This window comes from Biomphalaria glabrata, chromosome 1, assembly GCF_947242115.1.
Source record: "Biomphalaria glabrata chromosome 1, xgBioGlab47.1, whole genome shotgun sequence".
In the NCBI taxonomy this organism is placed as follows: Eukaryota; Metazoa; Mollusca; class Gastropoda; family Planorbidae; genus Biomphalaria; species Biomphalaria glabrata.
In genome coordinates, this window is record NC_074711.1 from 79,282,055 (window position 1) to 79,303,358 (window position 21,304).

At 39.7% G+C, this 21,304-nt stretch overlaps 1 protein-coding gene across 2 annotated transcripts in view; it reads right to left on the reverse strand.

Annotated features, from left to right (window-relative positions):
- LOC106068574 (reversion-inducing cysteine-rich protein with Kazal motifs-like) overlaps nt 1–21,304 on the reverse strand; it is a 112,486-nt gene that overhangs the window by 33,250 nt on the left and 57,932 nt on the right. For both annotated transcript variants that reach the window (XM_056017362.1, XM_056017353.1), the window contains exon 5: nt 9,833–9,915. In XM_056017362.1, the coding sequence (XP_055873337.1) occupies nt 9,833–9,915 (83 nt within the window). The remainder of the gene's footprint in view (nt 1–9,832; nt 9,916–21,304) is intronic.

Genomic DNA, 21,304 nt, shown 5'->3' on the forward strand with positions numbered 1-21,304 from the left:
CCTAAACCACATAGGTGACATTAAACACTAGCAGCTGCCGCGGCCACAATTTCGAAAAACCCTCTGTCTTGCACGAAACACACCCCATACGATGGGATTAGAAAGATCTAGACTATGGTGTAGAGAAAACAGGAAAAAAAAATCATTCAAAATGTAGAGGGGGAGAAAGATAAGGAAATAGAGGGAGAGTGTGTAAGTGTGTGTGTGTGTGTGTGTGTTTGAAAGAGTGTGAGAAAAAGTGGCATTAGTTGCCTGATAATTGATAGCCTTGTCTGGCGTCAGTGCCAGAGCTAATAAAGTTGGTATTGGAGCCTCTTTAAACACCGAGGTAATCCTTAAACTTCTGCCACTGGGAAAGAAAACCAACACAAAAATAACTCTCAAAACATTTGGCCCCCCCCCTCTACCCTCCTACCCCAGCCTTGGGCTCGTTAATTTTCCAAATAAATGTATTTCTATTACTGTTGTTTCGAACTATCTACGCACAGAACAAGGCCGTCTTGCGCAGACCCACCCCGTGACTTTCGGAACAGGATCTCTTCCAGCCCATCACATAGGCGTCTGCTCTCCTGTCCATCAAGCAACCGCCTGTCTGTCTATCTTTCCCGTTGTTTGTCTAATTATCTACCTGTCTGACTATCTACCTAGACATCTACAGATGTATGCATTCAATACACATAAACAGGCTTACACTCACGGAGAGAGGGAGAGAGAGAGAAAGAGAAAGAGGGGAAAACATAATCGTGCACAGTGGTGTAGCAAGGTACTTGAGGGCCGAGGGCCTTATCCCCAGGAAATATAAGGTTGAGAGATTGACCCATACTTAAAGTATCAATACAATTACAAAATAACTTTCCAATGTATATAGAACATTTTGGATGTAAAAGTTTATACATATATTAATTACATTTTCATTCAAAGGTCCTTGTGGCCTCGATTAGTTCGGGGCTCGGAGTCCTTCGCGCCATGGTTGCTACGCTGTTGATAGTGTAGCAGTGTGGCGGGCCTATCTGTAGGAGACAACATGGATCAGACCGGCACATTTCTCACGTTTAATGTTTGGAATGGGCAATGCCCAAAATAACGTAATGACCTACTGTTATGGAGTGGGTGTGTGTGTTTCTATGGTGACGGTGGGAAGAGGTTGGCGATTGGTTGTGAATGATGCAAGATGAATGGCATTGTCGCCAGCGGTCTTAGATAGAGGAATTAACTCCAGAACGTGGGACTGACAGGTTGTGTTATTGTAGCGAGTTACATTTTGTTAAAAAAATATTATTACTTAAGTCTGGTACATTCATTTCATTCTTTTAACTTGATTTTTGTGTATATAATAAATTTTGTTACATTTAGTACAGCTCACAAGGAAGTTACTCAAGTCATTTCAAGTTTATTAGGTAATATCTATTACGCCTACAACGGTTGTCAACCAGCAGTTTGGTGCTACAAGTCAACGACCGGCAACAACACCTACGCTACCAAACGTCTAGTCAGGACTATGAATCTTTCTTCTAAATAAACTTTTAAAAATACGCTTCTATTAAAATGATTTAGACATCGCTAGATGTAGATCATCGCTTAGAGCGGATCAACCACAGACACTCAAGGCCAGAGACATTAAACGCCTCATTTCGAGCATTGAAATAGTTACATTCTTGGTGGAGTAATATTAAAATTGTTACATTCATTTTGGGGCAACACTAAAATTGTTACATTCATGTTGGGGCAACGTTAAATTTCGTACGATAATGTTGGGACATTATTTAAGCATTACTTTCATGTTGGAGCAACATAACCAAGTTACTTTTATGATATGGCAACAATAAAATTGTTACATTAAAAATTGTTATATCCATATTTTGACTAAATAAAAAGAAATTACCACAGCCAAAAATTAGCAGACGATATAAGAGAAGATTTTCATTAAAATGTTTATTGCAAACGTATCGAGCACCAGGCGGTGTTGTAGTGCACTAGACAATCAGGTCATCGGGCAGACGTAGCAGCCTGCTCTCAGATGAGCACGATAAGAAGTAAAAAAGAAAATAAAAATGGCGGCAACGAATGTTTGTATATTTTCGGAATAAACTTATCTGTCTCAGAATGACACCGAGGATGATGGTGGCATGTGCCAGATTGGTTTACTCAAAACACAAACGTCTTTTTTCTTTTTTTCTTTTCGTTGAAAAATATTCTTTTTTTTTCTTCCAAATGTAACTAGCCAGCCAACAGTTTTACTACAGAAGAATGTCAGGTTTGAAGAGAGTCTGTTTAAAGAGGAGGGAATCAAGAATGGAGAGTGACGAATTATTGACATTTCTTTCAGGGTATAATGAGGAATAATAAGGGTTTGGGATGCACGGTGGCTGAGCGGTAAAGCGCTTGGCTTCCGTACCGGGGGTCCCGGGTCCGAATCCTGGTGAAGACTGGGATTTTTTATTTCGGGATCTTCGGGTGCCTCTGAGTCCACCCAGCTCTAACCTGACAATAGTTGGGGAAAAGTAAAGGCGGTTGCTGGCCACATGACACAGAAACAGATGACCTTTACATCATCTGCCCTATAGATCACAAGGTCTCAAAGGGGAACTTTACTTTACTTAATAAGGGTTTGAGGGAATGGAGGGATTGGCCAAAAGAAACAACGAATTTTCTGTTGGAGTCGAGCCTTCAGGATAGAAGTAGCAATTATACACACAACACTGAACCATAATCTTCAACTACAAAAACAAAACCTAATAAAATACTCAGAAAGACACAAAGATAAAGGCCAATTTCTTATTCCATATGCTGGGACAATTGTGTGTGGATGCTCCTTCTTCCCTGGTGCTCTTCAGTTATAGCTCCTCCTTCCTGATCGAAGATGAGCACATTTCTCATTTCCTATGGACTCGGAGATGACTGTAAAGTCCAATCCTCGCTTGCCGGCCGCATTCATGGCATGGGAGGGTTAGGTCAGTTGCAGATAGGCCTGCTTCTTCTTTCAGCTTTTTGTTGGTTTGGCGCTCTTTCATCCTGGCAACTCTTCTTGCTTCAAATCTTGAGACTCCGAGACTCACAGCTTCACGCCATGAGGAGCGATCGAGAGCTAGTGCTTCCCTGGTGCTATTAGAGCATGGATTATGTAATGGGTAGCCTGAGCAAGCCAGGAAAACCAGTGACATAGCAGAATTTAAGTCATTAACATGCATGACTAGATAGGACGTAATCATCTTCTTTTTTTGAAGTAACGTCTGTATTTTATAAGATAAGACAAGAAGAGAAAGTTTATAGCACGTGACTTTGATTTTGCCACAAAAAGATGTACTTGCATTTCAGAGCAAGTTTTATTCATTTTATAGGTCTCGGATGAGAAATGAACATAATACTGTTACAAATGAACAGTGATAGGTAGAGGTCAACGTAAGACCCCGGCGAGATGACACAGCAGCTAGTGTTCCCTGGAATCTACATGTACAAACAAAGACAGGATGTGACGTGTCCACACGTGTTGTTCCAGGGCACGAACAGATCTAAGTAGTGGGACAGTTACTAATGAACATTGACAGATAAAGGTCACTACGTGTGACCCCGACTTGATGACACTGCAGCGAGTGTTTTCTGGAATCTACATGTATAAATAAAGACAGGATGTGACGTTTCCTGACATGTTATTCCAGAGGATACTAGGAGTGTTTGTGCAACTTTGGACAAGCGATTAGGGACTCTATATAAGCCAGAAAGTTAATGTGAAAGTCAGTCGTATGGAGTCGTGATTGAGCCGTTACAGTCGATACAGACGATGTAAGACGTGTGCGGCTCTGTGGAAGAGAAATGTGTACGACTCGATGCAAGTTAACTAGGGTAGAGTTAACTGGAGTGGACTACTGTCGTTAAAGTCTATACAGCGAACTACAGTGGACTTGAGCCGTTACAGTCGATACAGTTGATGTAAGACGTGTGCGGCTCTGATGTGGTAGACTTGAGTACGACTTGGTTCAGCTTTGGGAGACCTGGAGCGACACTGGGAAGTGTGTCGTTGGTCTGTTCTGTGGAATACGGCTCGATGCAAGTTGAGAAGAGAGGAATTGCAACGAAGTGAAGAGATGCATTGCAACGAAGTATAGCTAACTGTAAACTGACAGATATTGTACAGTCTTCTACGCTGCATGTTACAGTAATGTTAGAGTAAATAGTCATTAAAGTTATATGAAGCTGAAAGTTGAGTCGTCAAGTTCTTTGCAGTGTTTTTATTTGTGTGTCTACTAGTACATTTAGCCAGAAGATTCAGAAATACGTAACAATTGGTGTCAGAAGTGGGATCTTTCTGGCTAGAATGTGTTCCATCAAACTTCTTAATGAACTTGACATGAAAGAACTTAGACAAGAGCTTCGAGAAAGAGGTCTACGGCTTAACGGAAATAAGGAAACGCTAACAGCACGTCTCAGACAAGCCCTGTTGGAGGAAGATGAGAACCCGGACACCTGCCAATTTGAGATCAAACCTAATATGACGGAGCTCCTGAGAACTTTGCAATACAAAATGAACTCGGTGAAAGAAAGCATTAAGAAGATAGAATCAGAAATCAACACCAGATTTTCTTCATTTAACCAGTTGACCAAAGCCATGAATGAGAATGAACAAATAGCTACCACGCCCAACAAGACAGAAGAACAAATAAAAGATCAAACGAGAATCATGATGAACGAGCTGCTGAACACCCAACATTATCAGATTGAGTCGACAGATGAAAGAGCTACACCACTGATGAACAACGAACAATTGTCCAACCAAGGATGTGGCGAAACAGACAATTACGATAGGGATGCTGGTGATGGTTGTGCAGTCAGTGACTGTGATAGTAACCCAAACGAATGTGGCCCACAAGAATTGAAAAGAGACGGTAGCTGTTACTATTTCAACGAAAAGCAGAATGAGACCGCTGAAGAAACAATAGAAAAGACCTATAGTTTGACCGAAGCTTTAGCTATAGATATACCTGATATGAGTACCTCAACCAGCCAAACAGATCAAAACAACGTAGGGTCTGCGTCCAAGCCTGTTGCTGTGGGCCTTAAAGACTTCTGTCTTCTATCTGCCAGTGTCTACGAGAGGAACTCGAAGCTGGATTATTGCACCCATGCGTTTGACAAGAACTGTACATACGTAGCTATGCAAGAAGACTGTGAATGCCAAGAAATACACCAACAAGCTCTAGACTTAACAGAAGCTTGTACAGCTATCAAGGTAGGCGTGAGAAGCCCTGGTGATAGTCAAGGAATTACAATAGAAACTGATGCTGAAGTTGATGGACCTTTGCACGTTGAATGTTATCAACCTGCCCCACAGTCGAGTCCTCCAGACTCGGATGAAGGTGATGACGTGTTTGACAACTTGCCTTCAAGTGGACTTGCAGCTCATTCGCAAAGCACCCATCGAAGAATAATGCAGAAGCAACTTGTAAAATCAACAGTCTTGATGACTACAACTATGAAATACAATGCCTTCCTATGTGCTAAGTCGCTGCCATCAGCATTGATCGACAGGAAAGCAAGACAATGACATCAACGCAACCAAAGAAATATCAAATTGAGGAGGCGGAGAAAGCGACATATGCAGAGTGCAACGTGGATGGCTCCAACAAGATCAAGATACAAACCCACCCCTTCTCCCACTGATAGACCCCCACCTGCATTTATGAAACTCCATAGCCCATGTTGTTAGAAAACAAGCCCACCACTTCTCCCACTGATAGACCCCCACCTGCACTGATGAAACTCCACAGCCCATGTTTTTAGAAAGATTCTGTCCGGAACCATCAGACCAAAGAAGAAAGCCTTACGAATCAGTTGAAAGTGTGAAGCCACTAATGAATAATCTAAGAACATTCCTCATGAGAATAGGTTGATGAAGTATAACAGAGATTTTAGAAGAACGCTAATTAAGTCAGAAGCAAGAAGGACAGAAAAGAATTAGTTTAAGATGTCAGAACTGTAGGGAGTAACCATCTGTGACAGAACTGCACAAGAAGATCAACCCAACATCGTACAAACCCAAGTCAGTTGCTGTTGTTTAAAAGAAGAGCATGTGAATATTGCTGTACTGTAATGAACCTGGTCATCTCTGAAGAAGCTCTGGAAAAAGATGCTTGAAAATGTAAAACTCAGCCAGTGAAGCACGAACTCGTTAGAATGCTGATGAATTTTCTTGACAAGAGTGCCCAATGTCGTCATCTGAAAGTCGATGTTTCCATACCAAGATTGATGAAAACATTTGTGAGGACCTGCTGAAAAATGACGATTTGGCTCCCATTCTTCTATGGAAAGAAGATGGACAACGGCCAGATTGAAAGAACATCTCTGAGAAGGGGGCAACCACCAAAGCTTCCTACTTGATCGTCGATCGATTTCATCAGTATCGTGATGAAGTAGAATCTGTTCGGGACGAACAGATCTAAGAAGGGGGCAGTGTTACAAATGAACAGTGATAGGTAGAGGTCAACGTAAGACCCCGGCGAGATGACACAGCAGCTAGTGTTCCCTGGAATCTACATGTACAAACAAAGACAGGATGTGACGTGTCCACACGTGTTGTTCCAGGGCACGAACAGATCTAAGTAGTGGGACAGTTACTAATGAACATTGACAGATAAAGGTCACTACGTGTGACCCCGACTTGATGACACTGCAGCGAGTGTTTTCTGGAATCTACATGTATAAATAAAGACAGGATGTGACGTTTCCTGACATGTTATTCCAGAGGATACTAGGAGTGTTTGTGCAACTTTGGACAAGCGATTAGGGACTCTATATAAGCCAGAAAGTTAATGTGAAAGTCAGTCGTATGGAGTCGTGATTGAGCCGTTACAGTCGATACAGACGATGTAAGACGTGTGCGGCTCTGTGGAAGAGAAATGTGTACGACTCGATGCAAGTTAACTAGGGTAGAGTTAACTGGAGTGGACTACTGTCGTTAAAGTCTATACAGCGAACTACAGTGGACTTGAGCCGTTACAGTCGATACAGTTGATGTAAGACGTGTGCGGCTCTGATGTGGTAGACTTGAGTACGACTTGGTTCAGCTTTGGGAGACCTGGAGCGACACTGGGAAGTGTGTCGTTGGTCTGTTCTGTGGAATACGGCTCGATGCAAGTTGAGAAGAGAGGAATTGCAACGAAGTGAAGAGATGCATTGCAACGAAGTATAGCTAACTGTAAACTGACAGATATTGTACAGTCTTCTACGCTGCATGTTACAGTAATGTTAGAGTAAATAGTCATTAAAGTTATATGAAGCTGAAAGTTGAGTCGTCAAGTTCTTTGCAGTGTTTTTATTTGTGTGTCTACTAGTACATTTAGCCAGAAGATTCAGAAATACGTAACAATACTTTTATATCCCAAATTTTCTGCAGGACAGCAGGGTGGGCAGAGTTGGAATTTGAATCGAGACAAGTCTTGAGCCCATGCCACACCACCGGCCAGTCAACCATGCAAAAGTAATGTCGCCTGTCACATTCATACAGGACGTCAAAAAGAACCCCACACCTGCATCACACTCACACAATGTACACCTCAAATTCACCAATGACAACATTAGTACTCTGTATGATGATGGTGAGACTATGTTTGTGCTGTAATCTTTATGTTTGAGAGAAATTCTGATTCCATACAAGAAAATAAATATTGAATATTTAAATAGTTTTGTTAAAAGTATATCGACTGGAAGGAATTAAGGTCAATTATAGCAAAAACACCAAATATGTGTTAATGACAAGAGACAGGGAGAGGAAATATATATATATAACAAAATGACTGACCACAAGTTTGAAAGTGACGGATAGATGGTTTAAACCATGGTTTGTAGGCTCTACTTATGTGCATCAATGAAACAATGAATCCTAAGTGATCTAAGGAGACAGACTGAATATATTCTTTTACCCCCCTTACACATCTAGTCTCAATTAGATTCCAGAACTTTCTGAATTGTGCTGTCACCAAAACACGATTTTCTTGTCAGTCAGAGACGTTTGACCTCATTACGTGTGTCCTCTCCGGCGCTCCGTGGCACCTATGTTTCGATTAATTTATGCTCATTAAGAATGTTCTGGATCGTGACATCAATAAGTTCCTAACATAGGAATAATTTCTTTTAAAAACAAACGAGTGCTATTACTTTGAGATTTTCACCATTCTAAACAATGTCAAGGACACATGAAATGGAACTTCAATGTTGCCAAGTAAATAAAAACAAATAATCCTCAAACGGGGAAAATTTGATTCTGTAGTCCACAAAACTTCACATACATTTTTATTTTTCTACTATAGATGAAAATCTCTAATTAAAAATATCTTTGACGTCTATACCGAGTATATTAATCGCTAAAGACTAAATCAGATTTTAAACGCGCTTTTTTCTTTAGACTTGACAGAAAGTTGAGCGAACAGAATGGCATCATAAAAACAATATTGCATCTTGAACATACGGAAGAAGCTTCAAAGAAATGTTTAAAAAAAAAAGAGAGACCAAGTTTATATCAGCAAGTTGTGCTTACATTTAGATCGATATGAGGAAAACATGAGGAGATAGTGCACAATGAAACTAATGCATTGAGTTGTAAAAATTATCTAATATATAAAGTAGAATGTGAGGCGTATGGATGTTTGTATGTCCCCGTATAGAAATCAAAACCGTTTCACAGATCTTGATAAAACTTGGCAGAAATGTTCCTTGGGCACAAACTTAGACCGTAGTGTATGTATTGTAGCCCTAAAACAAATTTAAGACCCTCAAAAAAAAAAAGTTTACCAGCTCTAAGAAAGCACTATAACTTCATCGATCTAGGCCATGTTTACATGAGAAAAGATCGAAAGGATCTAGATCTAGATCTAATTTTAAGAACTACACTTTGCGCAGATAGTTTTTTTTACTTTGACACATGAACATACAAAATATAGTACTTTATAAAAGTGTTGGCTGCATTTCTTAAGTCAAAATGGCGAGATCCTGTTTAAACCTAATTGTCGGAATGCACAGAAAAACAAAAAAAAGGGGGGCGACCAATCTTGAGTGACGGCTAACATTTCTAGTCAGTCACTCGTGCAAAGAGAAACATTAAAAAACAAAGAGATTCTCTTGGGACGAGTAACTTGATTTGTTTCTGACTGCCGTAAAGACGTAACACTTCTGGCATCCTGTCTGTGTGTGTGCGCGCGCGTGTGTGTGTTGTTGTTTTTTAAAGACGTCGCTACCTTCACAACTTTCTTAAATCCCTTGTTTCCGCTAGATTTATTAGTGAGCGCCAGATATTATTGCGAGGAACAGATTTTTTTGGAGCGGGGTGAAGGGAGTGGGGTGGGGGAGGAACATTATGATGTCATAGTTAATGGAGGAAGGAGTGTTTATGCTTTTTTTTTTGTGTGTGTTAAACTAACGAGTTCCACTTCCGGGTTTCTCTGTTTCTCTTGTTGAAAGACCACGAGAGAATGATTGAAAATGTAGAGAACTCGGTGTAGGTCGAGAGCTATATAGATATCAGTGACACTATATGTCGTATTTGTTTATAGTATCAGGGACCAAAAATGGAAAAAAAAATGTGTACACAAAATAAAATGAACTGAATTTATATGTATAATACACTAAAATAGAAAGAAAAAAAAAGCTTTATAGCCAATCTGTCCAAGAAATAAAAAGAAATAAAAAAATCCCAGTCTCGTTTGATTTAAAAAATGATCACAAAATTCATGAGCCACTGTATGATCTTTATGTTTTGATTAATGTGCGTTTATATGTGGGGTATTTTTTTTTTACTAGTTACCGTGTGTCTGACTTAACCTACTTACTGAGTTAACCTACTTACCATAGAACACTTTTTACGACATTCACGATGTTTGGCCATTTCGCAACAAGCTTTCCCTGGCCATGACATCATTTGCTTGACAGCTGCGGAAATAGGAATATTAAAATAGAGGTACATCTACAAAGAAATGAAAAAAAAAATTTAACATGGTCTAGATCTATATGGAAACTTAATCAATCCAATACAAAAATGTACTAGCGACAGAAAGTCATTTAATTTCAGTGACAGTGTTACATACAAGACAATAGACCAGAGTTTTCAAAACTTGTACTCGGAAAATTCTTTGAATTCTTGATAGCAGAACGAGGCAGGGATCTGACCTACTTTTGTAAAGCTTGGTCGAATCCAGAACTTTTGAAACAAAAATTGTGAAAAAAAAAAAGGGGGGGGGGGCATAATCGCTTTAATTTTTTCCACCCATGGACCCGATAGTGCCGTAAAGATTTCCTTGGTCTCAAGCATTTAATACAAAATTCTGAATTATTGGGTTCGAAACCTGCTTAATGAAAAAAGAAATCTGAATGACTAGATTGAAATAGAAGACCAATGTCAGGCCAAGACTAAAGCGTGCTATCTATTCTAATCTATTTATCTTTTTGCGCACAATTAATGGACATGCCATTTTCTGCAAACTTCCTGTTAACTGCTTTCTCTCTCTCTCTCTCTCTCCCTCTCTCTCTCTCGTACTTCCTCCCCGCATAGAGTATAACTAGGAGAGTTTCGAAATTGTTTACAATTTGTTTAGAATTATATTTTTTTCAGTACAACCAAAATGCGTAGGGAATGTGTATCATATTTTGAGACCCTCCCATGAGGATATTTTGCACTCACACCCTTGATACAGATACATGATTAGGTCTTAATATACATACATGATATACATAGAACATGCATGATACAAATGCACGATACACATACACACAGGACACATGATACAAATGCATGATACACATACTTATACACAGATATATAAGTTACGTGAAAATAAATAAAAAAATCAAAATATTATTTGGATTGAAAGAGAAAGGGGGAGAGTGGAGTGTGGAATGAGGGGTTCTGGGGGGAGGGGGTGGTGGATGGACAGAGCGACATCGTCTGAATGGTTCAACCCGCCAAGTAAACTGTGCGCATGATTTCTCCCAACTGTACAAAACTAATCCCTAAGTTTGAGCCAGTCTATTTGATTTATAATTTGTTTTCTCTGCCATTGTTACACTCTGTCTCTCCAGTGCGCTTGGGACTTCTAGGGACACAAAAAAAAAATTAGGGGCGGAGAAGTACGAGACGGTTGAAGCCGGATTAAAGCTACAGGCGCGCGCGTACACACAATCCCTGGACTCCTGAGAGACCAAAGTTCTTCAACAATGTTAAGCCCGACGCTCTCACCTTAACGACCAGAATGGTGCACGAAGACTAAAAAGAATCGGTGGAAGGGAGGGGGGATACGGTGGAGAAGTTTCTAAGAGGGAGTTGCCAACTATTTCTGACTATATATATTTTTTCTCTTTTTTATGAATCAAAACAGTTGAAGGGGGGAGAAACTCCGCGAAGAGAGAAAAATGTCACGGCAAATGGCGCGATGAAAAAGTCATGGAAAGATAACTCTTTTATTTCTGCAAGTCGGACTAGAGTTACCCCACGTAACTTTGGCGGCGACAGAGAGCGCGGCTCAGAAAAAAGAAAGGAGAGGAGGAGGGGGGAGAACAAGTAATAATAAATAATAAAACAGATTGACGAACGTAGCAGGTTCTTGACAGGTTCTAGCAGACGTTAGTGGCTGGTGTTCCCGAAGTGCAATATTAGTTTGACATTCTCGTGTTCATAGGAGGTACATTCGAGGTTTATGTGCAGCGAGAGTGGGAGAGGAAGAGAGAGAGAGAGAGTGAGATAGAGAGAGAAGGCGATTATGTAAACATGATAAGAAGACAGGGGCTTAATATGAAATAATGAAGTATGTGTGTGGGTGTGTGTGTGTGTATGGTAGAGTGATAGAGAGAACGTGTGAGTGTGTAAGTGTGTGTGAGAGAGAGAGAGAGAGAACAAAACAGTGTTTGAGTGTGAGGGGAGTGGAAGAAAGAACAAGTATTTTAGTCACGCCGGAAATACAGATGGCCAGAAACTAGCGATTGTGAACAAGCTTGTCTATTTGTGAAATACCATATCAATAAATGCCAATCTAGAAGGCGAGGTAAACCTCTGTGTTGCATATGCTAGTGCCGCCTATGGCAGACCGAGACTTAAAAAAACAACAAATGGTCAATGGGAAGGAGGGAGGGGGAAAAGAATTAAGATCATCAACAAAGTTGAAGGTCTTTAGTGCTATAGATAAAAAGATACTTCGATGGTTCCAAAACTTTGAACTCTTTGTGTCCAATTAGACACGCCCTGTCACAAAACATGCTTTCTTTTAGCGCTGTTGGGATGGAACGTGTCTTCTGCTCAAATCTACATTTTATGTCATTTATTTTTTATTTCTCTCGTATCTTCAACTCAACACTCGAAGCTAAATCCTTTCAGTGTGTAGCTTCTACCGATATTATACCCTCATCAATGACTACATACTCTCATCAATGACCACATACCATCACCAATAACTGCATATCATTATCAATTCCCTCTCCCTCTCATCTTCCTCAATATTTAGATTCCAGACTCTTATGGTATGCGCTTTGGACTGTCGTCTCTATGGTCCCGGGTTTAAACCCCTACGGCCGCCAACCCCGCCGTCTTTTGGGAGGTTTGGGCTAGGATGTAATTATCTTCAATTCTGAAACGTAAAACAAACAAATCAAAACCTCTTCAAGAGACGTTTGGTCGACCCCTGAAATGCCGTATCTCATTTGAGCTATGTTGGCCTGTAAGAACTAATAGATCTCGACAGGGAAAAGCAATCCTATCCAATGAATGACTTCCCTTGACAACCATCGATAGAGAAGAGATAATTCTCCCATTCCCAAAATGCTTCTGACACCAATTACGTGAATAAGACCAGTTACATAACAGCTACCGATAACTGTCACATTAAACTAAGCAGGACCCCTACCCCCAACCATCAATCTTTGTATTAGATTCGTTCAAATTATATAAAAGAATGTTTGTTTTTGTGTGTAGATATAACAATGTGAGATATGTGCCTATAAAGTAATGGAAGGATAGATACAATGCTGTTTTAAGCCTGAGATTTGACATAAGCGTCTTGCATATCTGATGTATTATCTAGAGTTGTCTTGTTTTGTGTACTGTAACATGTATTATCCCATTGTATACATCCTAAATCGTTTATGGTGAGTACCTCTTGTTGTTGAGTTTTGAGTTGTTTGTAGACAGTTTCTTCTTTAATTCATCAGAAGCCACCAACCAGAGAGAGACAGACGGAAAGAGAAAGGGAGAGAGAGAGAGAATAAAAGAGAAAGAAAATGGGAAAAAGAGAGAAAGAAAGAAAATAAAAAAGAGAGAGAAAGTGATAAACAATGAGAAAGGGGTTAATAAATAAAAAAAAAAAAGCTAAAAAAGAAGACGACCAAAGTATATGGAAGGAGGGAAATGGAGTTGGGGGGAGGGGAGGGAGAGATTTGGAACAAGAAATAGAAAGGTAGGTCGCAAAGAAAATAACCCATGCGTGTTGGTTTACCCAAAACAACTCACGAGGTAATCTGGGTCTAGTCAAGTCAATGGTGCTTGCGATGTTAGGCTACGCCATAGACAACAAACATAAGCAGGTCCATGAACGTTTGGTACAGTGGGCCTGATCGTCGGCAGCACTGGACATAGCTGTAGGGGATATGGGCTATCGTGGCATGAGGGACTAGGAAATAAATATATCAAGAATAGTGGTTACAATAGCCGTTATACCTATTATATAAGAATAATGAGTGTTACAGTATAATATTTATTTTGGAGACTACACATATTTGGAGATAATAGCAAGAAGAGCCGGTTCCAGTTTGTTTTAAAAATGGTTTATACGTATGTCCATAAAATATGTATACGTAATTATTTACGATAGTAGAACGTAGTCAATGTTTTCAAAATGAGGAAAACACCAATAAACGACAGTTTATCTTCTTAAATCTACATGTATATAGGAACATAGTTATAAACCCTAGTCTATACTCTCAACTCTGTGTTGGAAAACAGCAGTAAGCCCTAGTCTATACTCTCAACTCTGTGTTGGAAAACAGCAGTAAGCCCTAGTCTATACTCTCAACTCTAAGAAACATACGCTAGTCTATACTCTTTTAAAGAAGAGGGTGTTCCAACAGAGAAGTTCGGGAGGGAGTAAATGTAAAAAAAAAAAAGAGGAAAGGGCAAAAAAAAAAAATGCTACAGTCTGGAAATTTGAGACTCGCGTCTTTGAAATCGGGTGGAAAAATTGAGACGTCATGCCAAGGAAATTAGTGTCATTATTAGCAGGGGAGAAGCGGGCGGGAGCAGGTCACGCTTGCCCGCCCCCCCCTCCCTTCCCATGTGTTTACATGGAGGAGTTCGGGGCCGGGAGACTAACGAGTTGTTTCAAAGGGTGGCTACCATTGGTAGCAGTTTCTTTAGGACTATACTAGAAACAAAAACAAAACAAAAAAAGTTCGGTTGGGGGGGGGGGGGGGCGAGGAAATAAAGGGAAAAAAAAAGGAGGGGGGTCAATCAGAATAAGTTTGTAAAATGTGACCAGTATGAAAGAACTGGTCATAAATAGTTAGTCAAAAAGTTCTTAATTCTTTGGAGACCCTTTCTTCTTCCTTTTTTCCAGAAATGAGAAATAATTTTCATCCTGTGATCTGGAGAAAAGTTAAAAAGTTACTTCCCCCTGTTTCAGTTTGTAGGGAAACAAATATAAATTATATTGAGAGTTTGATTTACAAAGTCCACTTCTGTTTGTATGTATGTATTGATATACAAGTCCACTGCTGTTTGTATGGGTTGATATAGAAGTCCACTTCTGTTTGTATGGATTGATATACAAGTCCACTGCTGTTTGTATGGATTGATATAGAAGTCCACTGCTGTTTGTATGGATTGATATACAAGTCCACTGCTGTTTGTATGGATTGATATAGAAGTCCACTTCTGTTTGTATGGATTGATACAGAAGTCCACTTCTGTTTGTACGTATACAAGCACGACATAGTGTTTTCCAAGAATCCACACCAACAGTTGAAAGAAAGAAGCACATGATAGATTTATAGAGGTCAAGGAAAAAGGGACCTGTCGTGGATCGCAGCGGTGTACTCACCAGAAGTAGGATTAAGGCTGACAAAAATCTAAAACTGTGATCGTGGATGAGTATCAAGTATTGGTCTCTTAGGTCACATGACAAAAGGGAAAAGATTGTCTCTGCAGTAATAACCTGCCACAGACCTATAGCAGATTTCAGTTTTTAGATATATGGATATATAATGTCAAAGTTATTAAACATAAGAAAAAAAAGAACAGCAGGGAAGACACACAGAGCGAGACACATACACAAGAAACAAGTGTTGTTTTTTCTGACGATTTCCTGGCTCTCCAACTAAAAGTGAATGCAAGATGAAATGATTATTAATATTTTTTTTTTACATGCATAGAATAGTTTCAAGCTTCAACCCAAAACGAGACTGCACAAAATAAATTGGGTCGAAAATTCTCGCGAACTAATGAACGTGCATTCCAAACAGGTGTACACAGGTCGGTGCAGTTTCGTGTACGCCTGCCATCTTGGTTACCGAGGACACAGATGTCGATATTTAAATAGGTTTTTTTTTTTTTTGGGGGGGGGGGGGGGAGAGAAAGTAAGACTTTGGTTAGTACCGTGTTTTAGTTATCCGAGTCATTGAAAGATTGTGTGTTGTGACTAAAGACAAAAGGTAAACTGTGGTGGAGCAGATTATCTCAGACACGCAAATAATAGATTGGCGTTCCATCCTACACAATGGGATGAACAGCTTCCGGGCGGCTGTTGTATAATGTGTATCTTGCATTGACAATGTAATGACTTGACAAAAAGTGGGGGAGGGGGGAGGAAATTTGTAAAAAAAAGAAAAAAAAAAAAGGGGGGGGGGGTGATGTTTTATCATAGTACCAAGGGGAGGACATAAATAGTGTAATGGAGTATTCGTTTTCTAGAGCTCCCTACCCCTAAAGAAGAAAAAAAAAGAACCACCCGCACCGCCTGCCATGGGTGGTCCGCCCTTACAAGATCCACTCATAATCAGCTGATGGCAATCACTTCCCCTCCCCTGGAAACGAGACCTTCAAGGGCGGATATACACTACGAAACTCACCCTTCCCCAACGCTCCTGACACTTGGCATGCATACATCCTCACTCCCTGTCCAGGAGGAGAGAAATAGGCGAAGATGTATTTGATACCTCTCTAACCTCTCTACCCCTTCCTTTTTTTCTCTCCCTAATCCATGAGATCCTGACACTTGTGAAACTCACCAGATGGACTTTTGTTTTTATACAATGAGGTCAGCACCAAAGGCATTACTTCATATATTCCAGAATTAATTATAATATGTTACATTCATTATCATATTTCACTAATAATATTATATTCTTATCAAGAACAATTTTCGTTTTGAAACAATTTGCATACGATGTTAAATAAATTAAATACACAAGTATGGAATAAAATTAGAAATTTTTAGATAGTACAATCGTTTTTTTTTATTTGCGAGAACCCACAGAGGAATATCTTTTCTCTCTATGGCTGGGAAAATCCTGGCACTTATCCGACTAAATCAGCTCATGTATCAATTCGATGGACTACTACCATAAAGCCAATGTGGCATCAGAAAGGAGCTTGGAACCATTGACATGATCCTTGAGGCAAGGAAGCTCCAGGAAAAACGCCAAAAACAAAATGCTGACCTTTTCTCTATAGATGTGGATTTAACAAAAGCTTTTGATACAGTTATCAGAGAGGGACTCGGGAAAAATCATTTCTAAAGTACAGATGCCCACAGAATGTCATCACCATGCTAAGACTGTCTAAATACATGCATTCTTGCAAAGTTTCTCCAACGCTTTGATTCTCTGAGTTACGAAATAAAGAGATACGGTGTGGGGAACAAAACTCTGGAAGAATCAACGAGAACGAACTATTTACAAAAAACGAGTATTTTGGCTGGGTATTTGCCTACGTGTATTGACCGAGGACTTCACGAATCGTAGCGACAAGTTACGAGATGGCCCAGGAATACCTCCTGACACGTGTTACGCTAATCTTTTTTTCAACAGTTCGAGTCAACAAACAACTCCCATTCCTGCAACCAAGGGCGGATCGAGAAGTTTTGAAAGGCGGAGGAGCGATTTGTCTCTAGACCTTAACCATAGCCCCAGTAAACGTAGTCCTATATACATATAGAAGATGAAGAGCGGTTGAATGGAAAAGTTAAACCGCCCCACCCCCTCCCTTTGCGATCATCCATTTTTATTTACTTTGATTGACATTTAGATTAGAAAGAGGATGATATAATCAGAGGCGTGGTGATTTAGATTACAAAGAGGATGATATAATCAGAGGAGTATTGATTTAGATTAGAAAGAGGATGATATAATCAGAGGCGTAGTGATTTAGATCAGAAAGAGGATGATATAATCAGAGGCGTAGTGAGATAAACGTGCACCCGGGGCAAAAAACTGTATTGGTGCTCAATCCCACACAAGGAAAGAGAATTTGTTTCTTTTCTTTTAGAACTTTCGGAGATACCTTTTTTCATTTCACGCAAAGCTCCTGCAGGACGGCATGGGATTGAAGCATGAAGCCTTCAAACAAGGGACAACAGTCCTAAGTGCATACCCCATTGTGGAGTGTGTGTTTCCTAGGTTGTATAAAAAGGGAGTATTTATTGTTAATTGTAGAGGGAGCATTAATTTAAGATTAGACTTGTAGAATGATAGGCGGCGCTGTTATAAACTGTTATGTACGCGAGACGCGTACAGGATGCCAGAGTGTAAGTACGTGATTTTGTAGTGAGTTAAATTTTGTTAAAAAATACCATTTTATATCATTACTAAAGTTCTACTACAGTTATTTCATTTCATCTCAAGTTAAATTAGTTTATATTGTAATTGTAATACAAGTTAAATTTTGTTTTGTTCGCAAAGACGTTACTCAAGTTATTTCAGGTTTTATAAGTTAAAATATAATACGCCTTTAGTGGTAAGTGCTACAAGTCAACGACCGTCTACAACGATACCACACAACCATTGCAGAATTTTTTATGGAGAGTTTTCAATCGATGCGATCGTATTGGCTGAATGCAAAACTAAAGGTCATGTGATACACGAAACATCCGGTTACGATGTCTGCTGACCCTAATGTGTTTTTGTTGAATTTAAGATTTGGAAAAGGTAGAAGTATTCCTAGACCACTTGCAGTCAAGGGAATAAAAAACAACAACAACAACATATAATTGTAGATAAAGCCTATTAATTGAACTGATTCTTCTAGCAAATCTAAAACTAACAATAAAGAGTTAAGAATTTGCTAATAATGCTTTACAACAACAAGGAATATATCTAAATTAAAATGTTAATATATCACATAAACTTTAGTCATGAAAGAGAATTGCTTAATATATTCAACCTTTTGTAAATAAACATGTTTAATTTATTTCTTTTCGTATTCGCACGTCAATTAAAGAAGGGAAGAAACCCATAAAGTGAGTTACAGCCCCTGATAAGACAGACGGAATGACAGTCGCGGATGCAAATAATATTAAATGTCCAATGTGAAACAAGGACAGTCGACATGGGGGACAAGGACATCAAAAGGAATTTTCCAGGACACCATGTCCTACAGGGGATACAGAAGAATAGACCCGTTGCTAGGATACATTGTACTACTGGTCCGATTGACATTTCCTTTGTGACCCCGTAGGAAGAAAAAAAAGGAAAGCCTTGTCAGGATTTATTCGTGAACTGGCCTGGAAAGAGAGGACAATACAAAGAGGAGGTAAAAATGGGGTGATGAGAATTCAGAGGGAGGGAGGAAGATAGTGGGCGTTGAAAGAGGGAGGCCACAACGTCGGGGTCTCTCTACGCAGAGGCCTAATAGCGCCCCCCGAAATTTGGCGGAGCCGAAACTCAGGTACTGTCACGTCAACAGTGGAAGTTCACAATCACTTCAGTGAGGCGCCGTCACCAGGTGGCGTTGTCAACATTCCGTTTGATGTTTGTGCTGCACATGTGTGTGTGTGTGTGTATGTGTGTGCATGCCTCACTTGGCGCGTGAATATAGCGGAGTAAAATATTACTTGTTAAGCCACGTCATCTTTTCAATTTTATCTTCATGTTGTTTTTTTGGTCAAGTGATAAATAGGTCAACCAAGCTCAATAATTGTTAAGTTCGAATTTATATAGCGCTTTTAACAAGCACAATGTAGGCTCAAGGTGCTGTTAACAAACACAATGTAGGCTCAAGGTGCTATTAACAAGCACAATGTAAGCTCAAGGTGCTATTAACAAGCACAAAGTAGGCTCAAGGTGCTGTTAACAAGCACAATGTAGGCTCAAGGTGCTATTAACAAGCACAATATAGGCTCAAGGTGCTATTTACAAGCACAATGTAGGCTCAAGGTGCTGTTAACATGCACAATGTAGGCTAAAGGTGCTATTAAAAAGCACAATGTAGGCTAAAGGTGCTATTAACAAGCACAATGTAGATTCAGGGCACTGTTAACAAGCACAATGTAGGCTCAAGGTGATGTTAACTTGCACAATGTAGGCTAAAGGTGCTATTAATAAGCACAATGTAGATTCAGGGCGTTAATAACGAGCACAATGTAAGCTCAGGGCGCTGTTAACAAACGTAGCTTATTTGATACAATTCTCATATAGGATTTTAAAAAATGGAGTCTCCGATGTGCATTTTAAAGTGCATATGATCGTTTGTGAGCACTATTTAGCACTGCAAAAACATTTAAGCGTCCCTTAGTTTTAAAATGTTGTTTAAAATTGTTGTTGTTGTCATTTTAATATGCCATTAATAATAAATATATAGGTTAGATTACCGACCTTAGTATTGACTAACGGACGACCAGTTGCGGCCTTATCAGTATGCGCGGACTTTAGCGGCAGTCACATATGGGGCCCAAGGTAACTCAAGAATAACAAGAATATCAGATTGTTATGGTATACTAGAAGGTATGACATAAGACTCGCATTTCAGTATAACGGTCTGAAAAAAAATCTATCGCTGGGCCACTTCTAGGTGCTGGGCGTAAGGCAGTAGCCCCTGTTTGCCATACCTTAATGCCGCCTCTGGACTGGAACTCTAAAAGGAAATAACGCATTAATGTGTGCTTAAGTTTGACTGTTACCATTTGAGTTAGCATTTAAATATTTACACACAAATGAATTAATCTTGGTTGAGTTGATTCTCTGCTGACAAGACGACCTGTTCTATTTATGTTTTTTTTAAAAGTCCTAATTAGATAAGCTGTTCGTTGACTACGCCGAGAGACAGTCCATAAACAAACACCGCCAGCCTTTGCACAAGATTTCTGCTTGAGTACTTTTGAATATTACATTATCACCCGCATGTTAAGCACCAGAGTAAGGAGGGCGCGCAGGTCGCCTATAAATGCAGCCCTATTGTTTAGCCTATCCATCCATGACCCCTATGTACGCCACTCAGCGGCGCCCATCCGTAAGCACATGAAACCGATTTGGCTTGATGCAGATGAGCTGTGCGCAGTTAATCGGCTCGTCACTTTACCCCTGGCATTGTTATCTACCCTTGCTTTTACTCTTCAGTCAACCAAGCGGTTATTCCCCCCTTCCTCCTTTTGATTCGCCCAACCGTGACCTCCGTGACCCCAGGCCGTAAGGCTGGTTTGTGACGTAGTAGGTCAGCGACCATTGTTTCTGATCGTAACCAGAGCCTGGCTGTGTGTTAGGGCTTAGGCGAAGTGTTGTAAACTGTAACACAGCCAACGTGTAGTTGTCCTAATGACTATACACTGACGTATTATTAAACTAGACTAATCACTGGATCTAGACTTTATGTATTTACTTAATATACACACTAAGTGATTGTGTTAGCATTAGCGCTTAGACGAAGTGTTGTAAAATGTAACACAACCAACATGTAGTTGTTGTCCTCCCTCATAACTATAAACAGACGTATTATTAAAATAGACAAATTACTATGTCTAGACTTAGATGCTCATAACTATAAACAGACGTATTATTAAAGTAGACAAATTACTAGGTCTAGACTTAGATGCTCATAACTATAAACAGACGTATTATTAAAGTAGACAAATTACTATCTCTAGACTTCTATTCTCATAACTTTAAACAGACGTATTATTAAACTAGACAAATTACTAGACTAGGTCTAGACTTAGATGCTCATAACTATAAACAGACGTATTATTAAAGTAGACAAATTACTAGATCTAGACTTAGATTCTCATAACTATAAACAGACGTATTATTAAACTAGACAAATTACTAGGTCTAGACTTAGATTCTCATTACTATA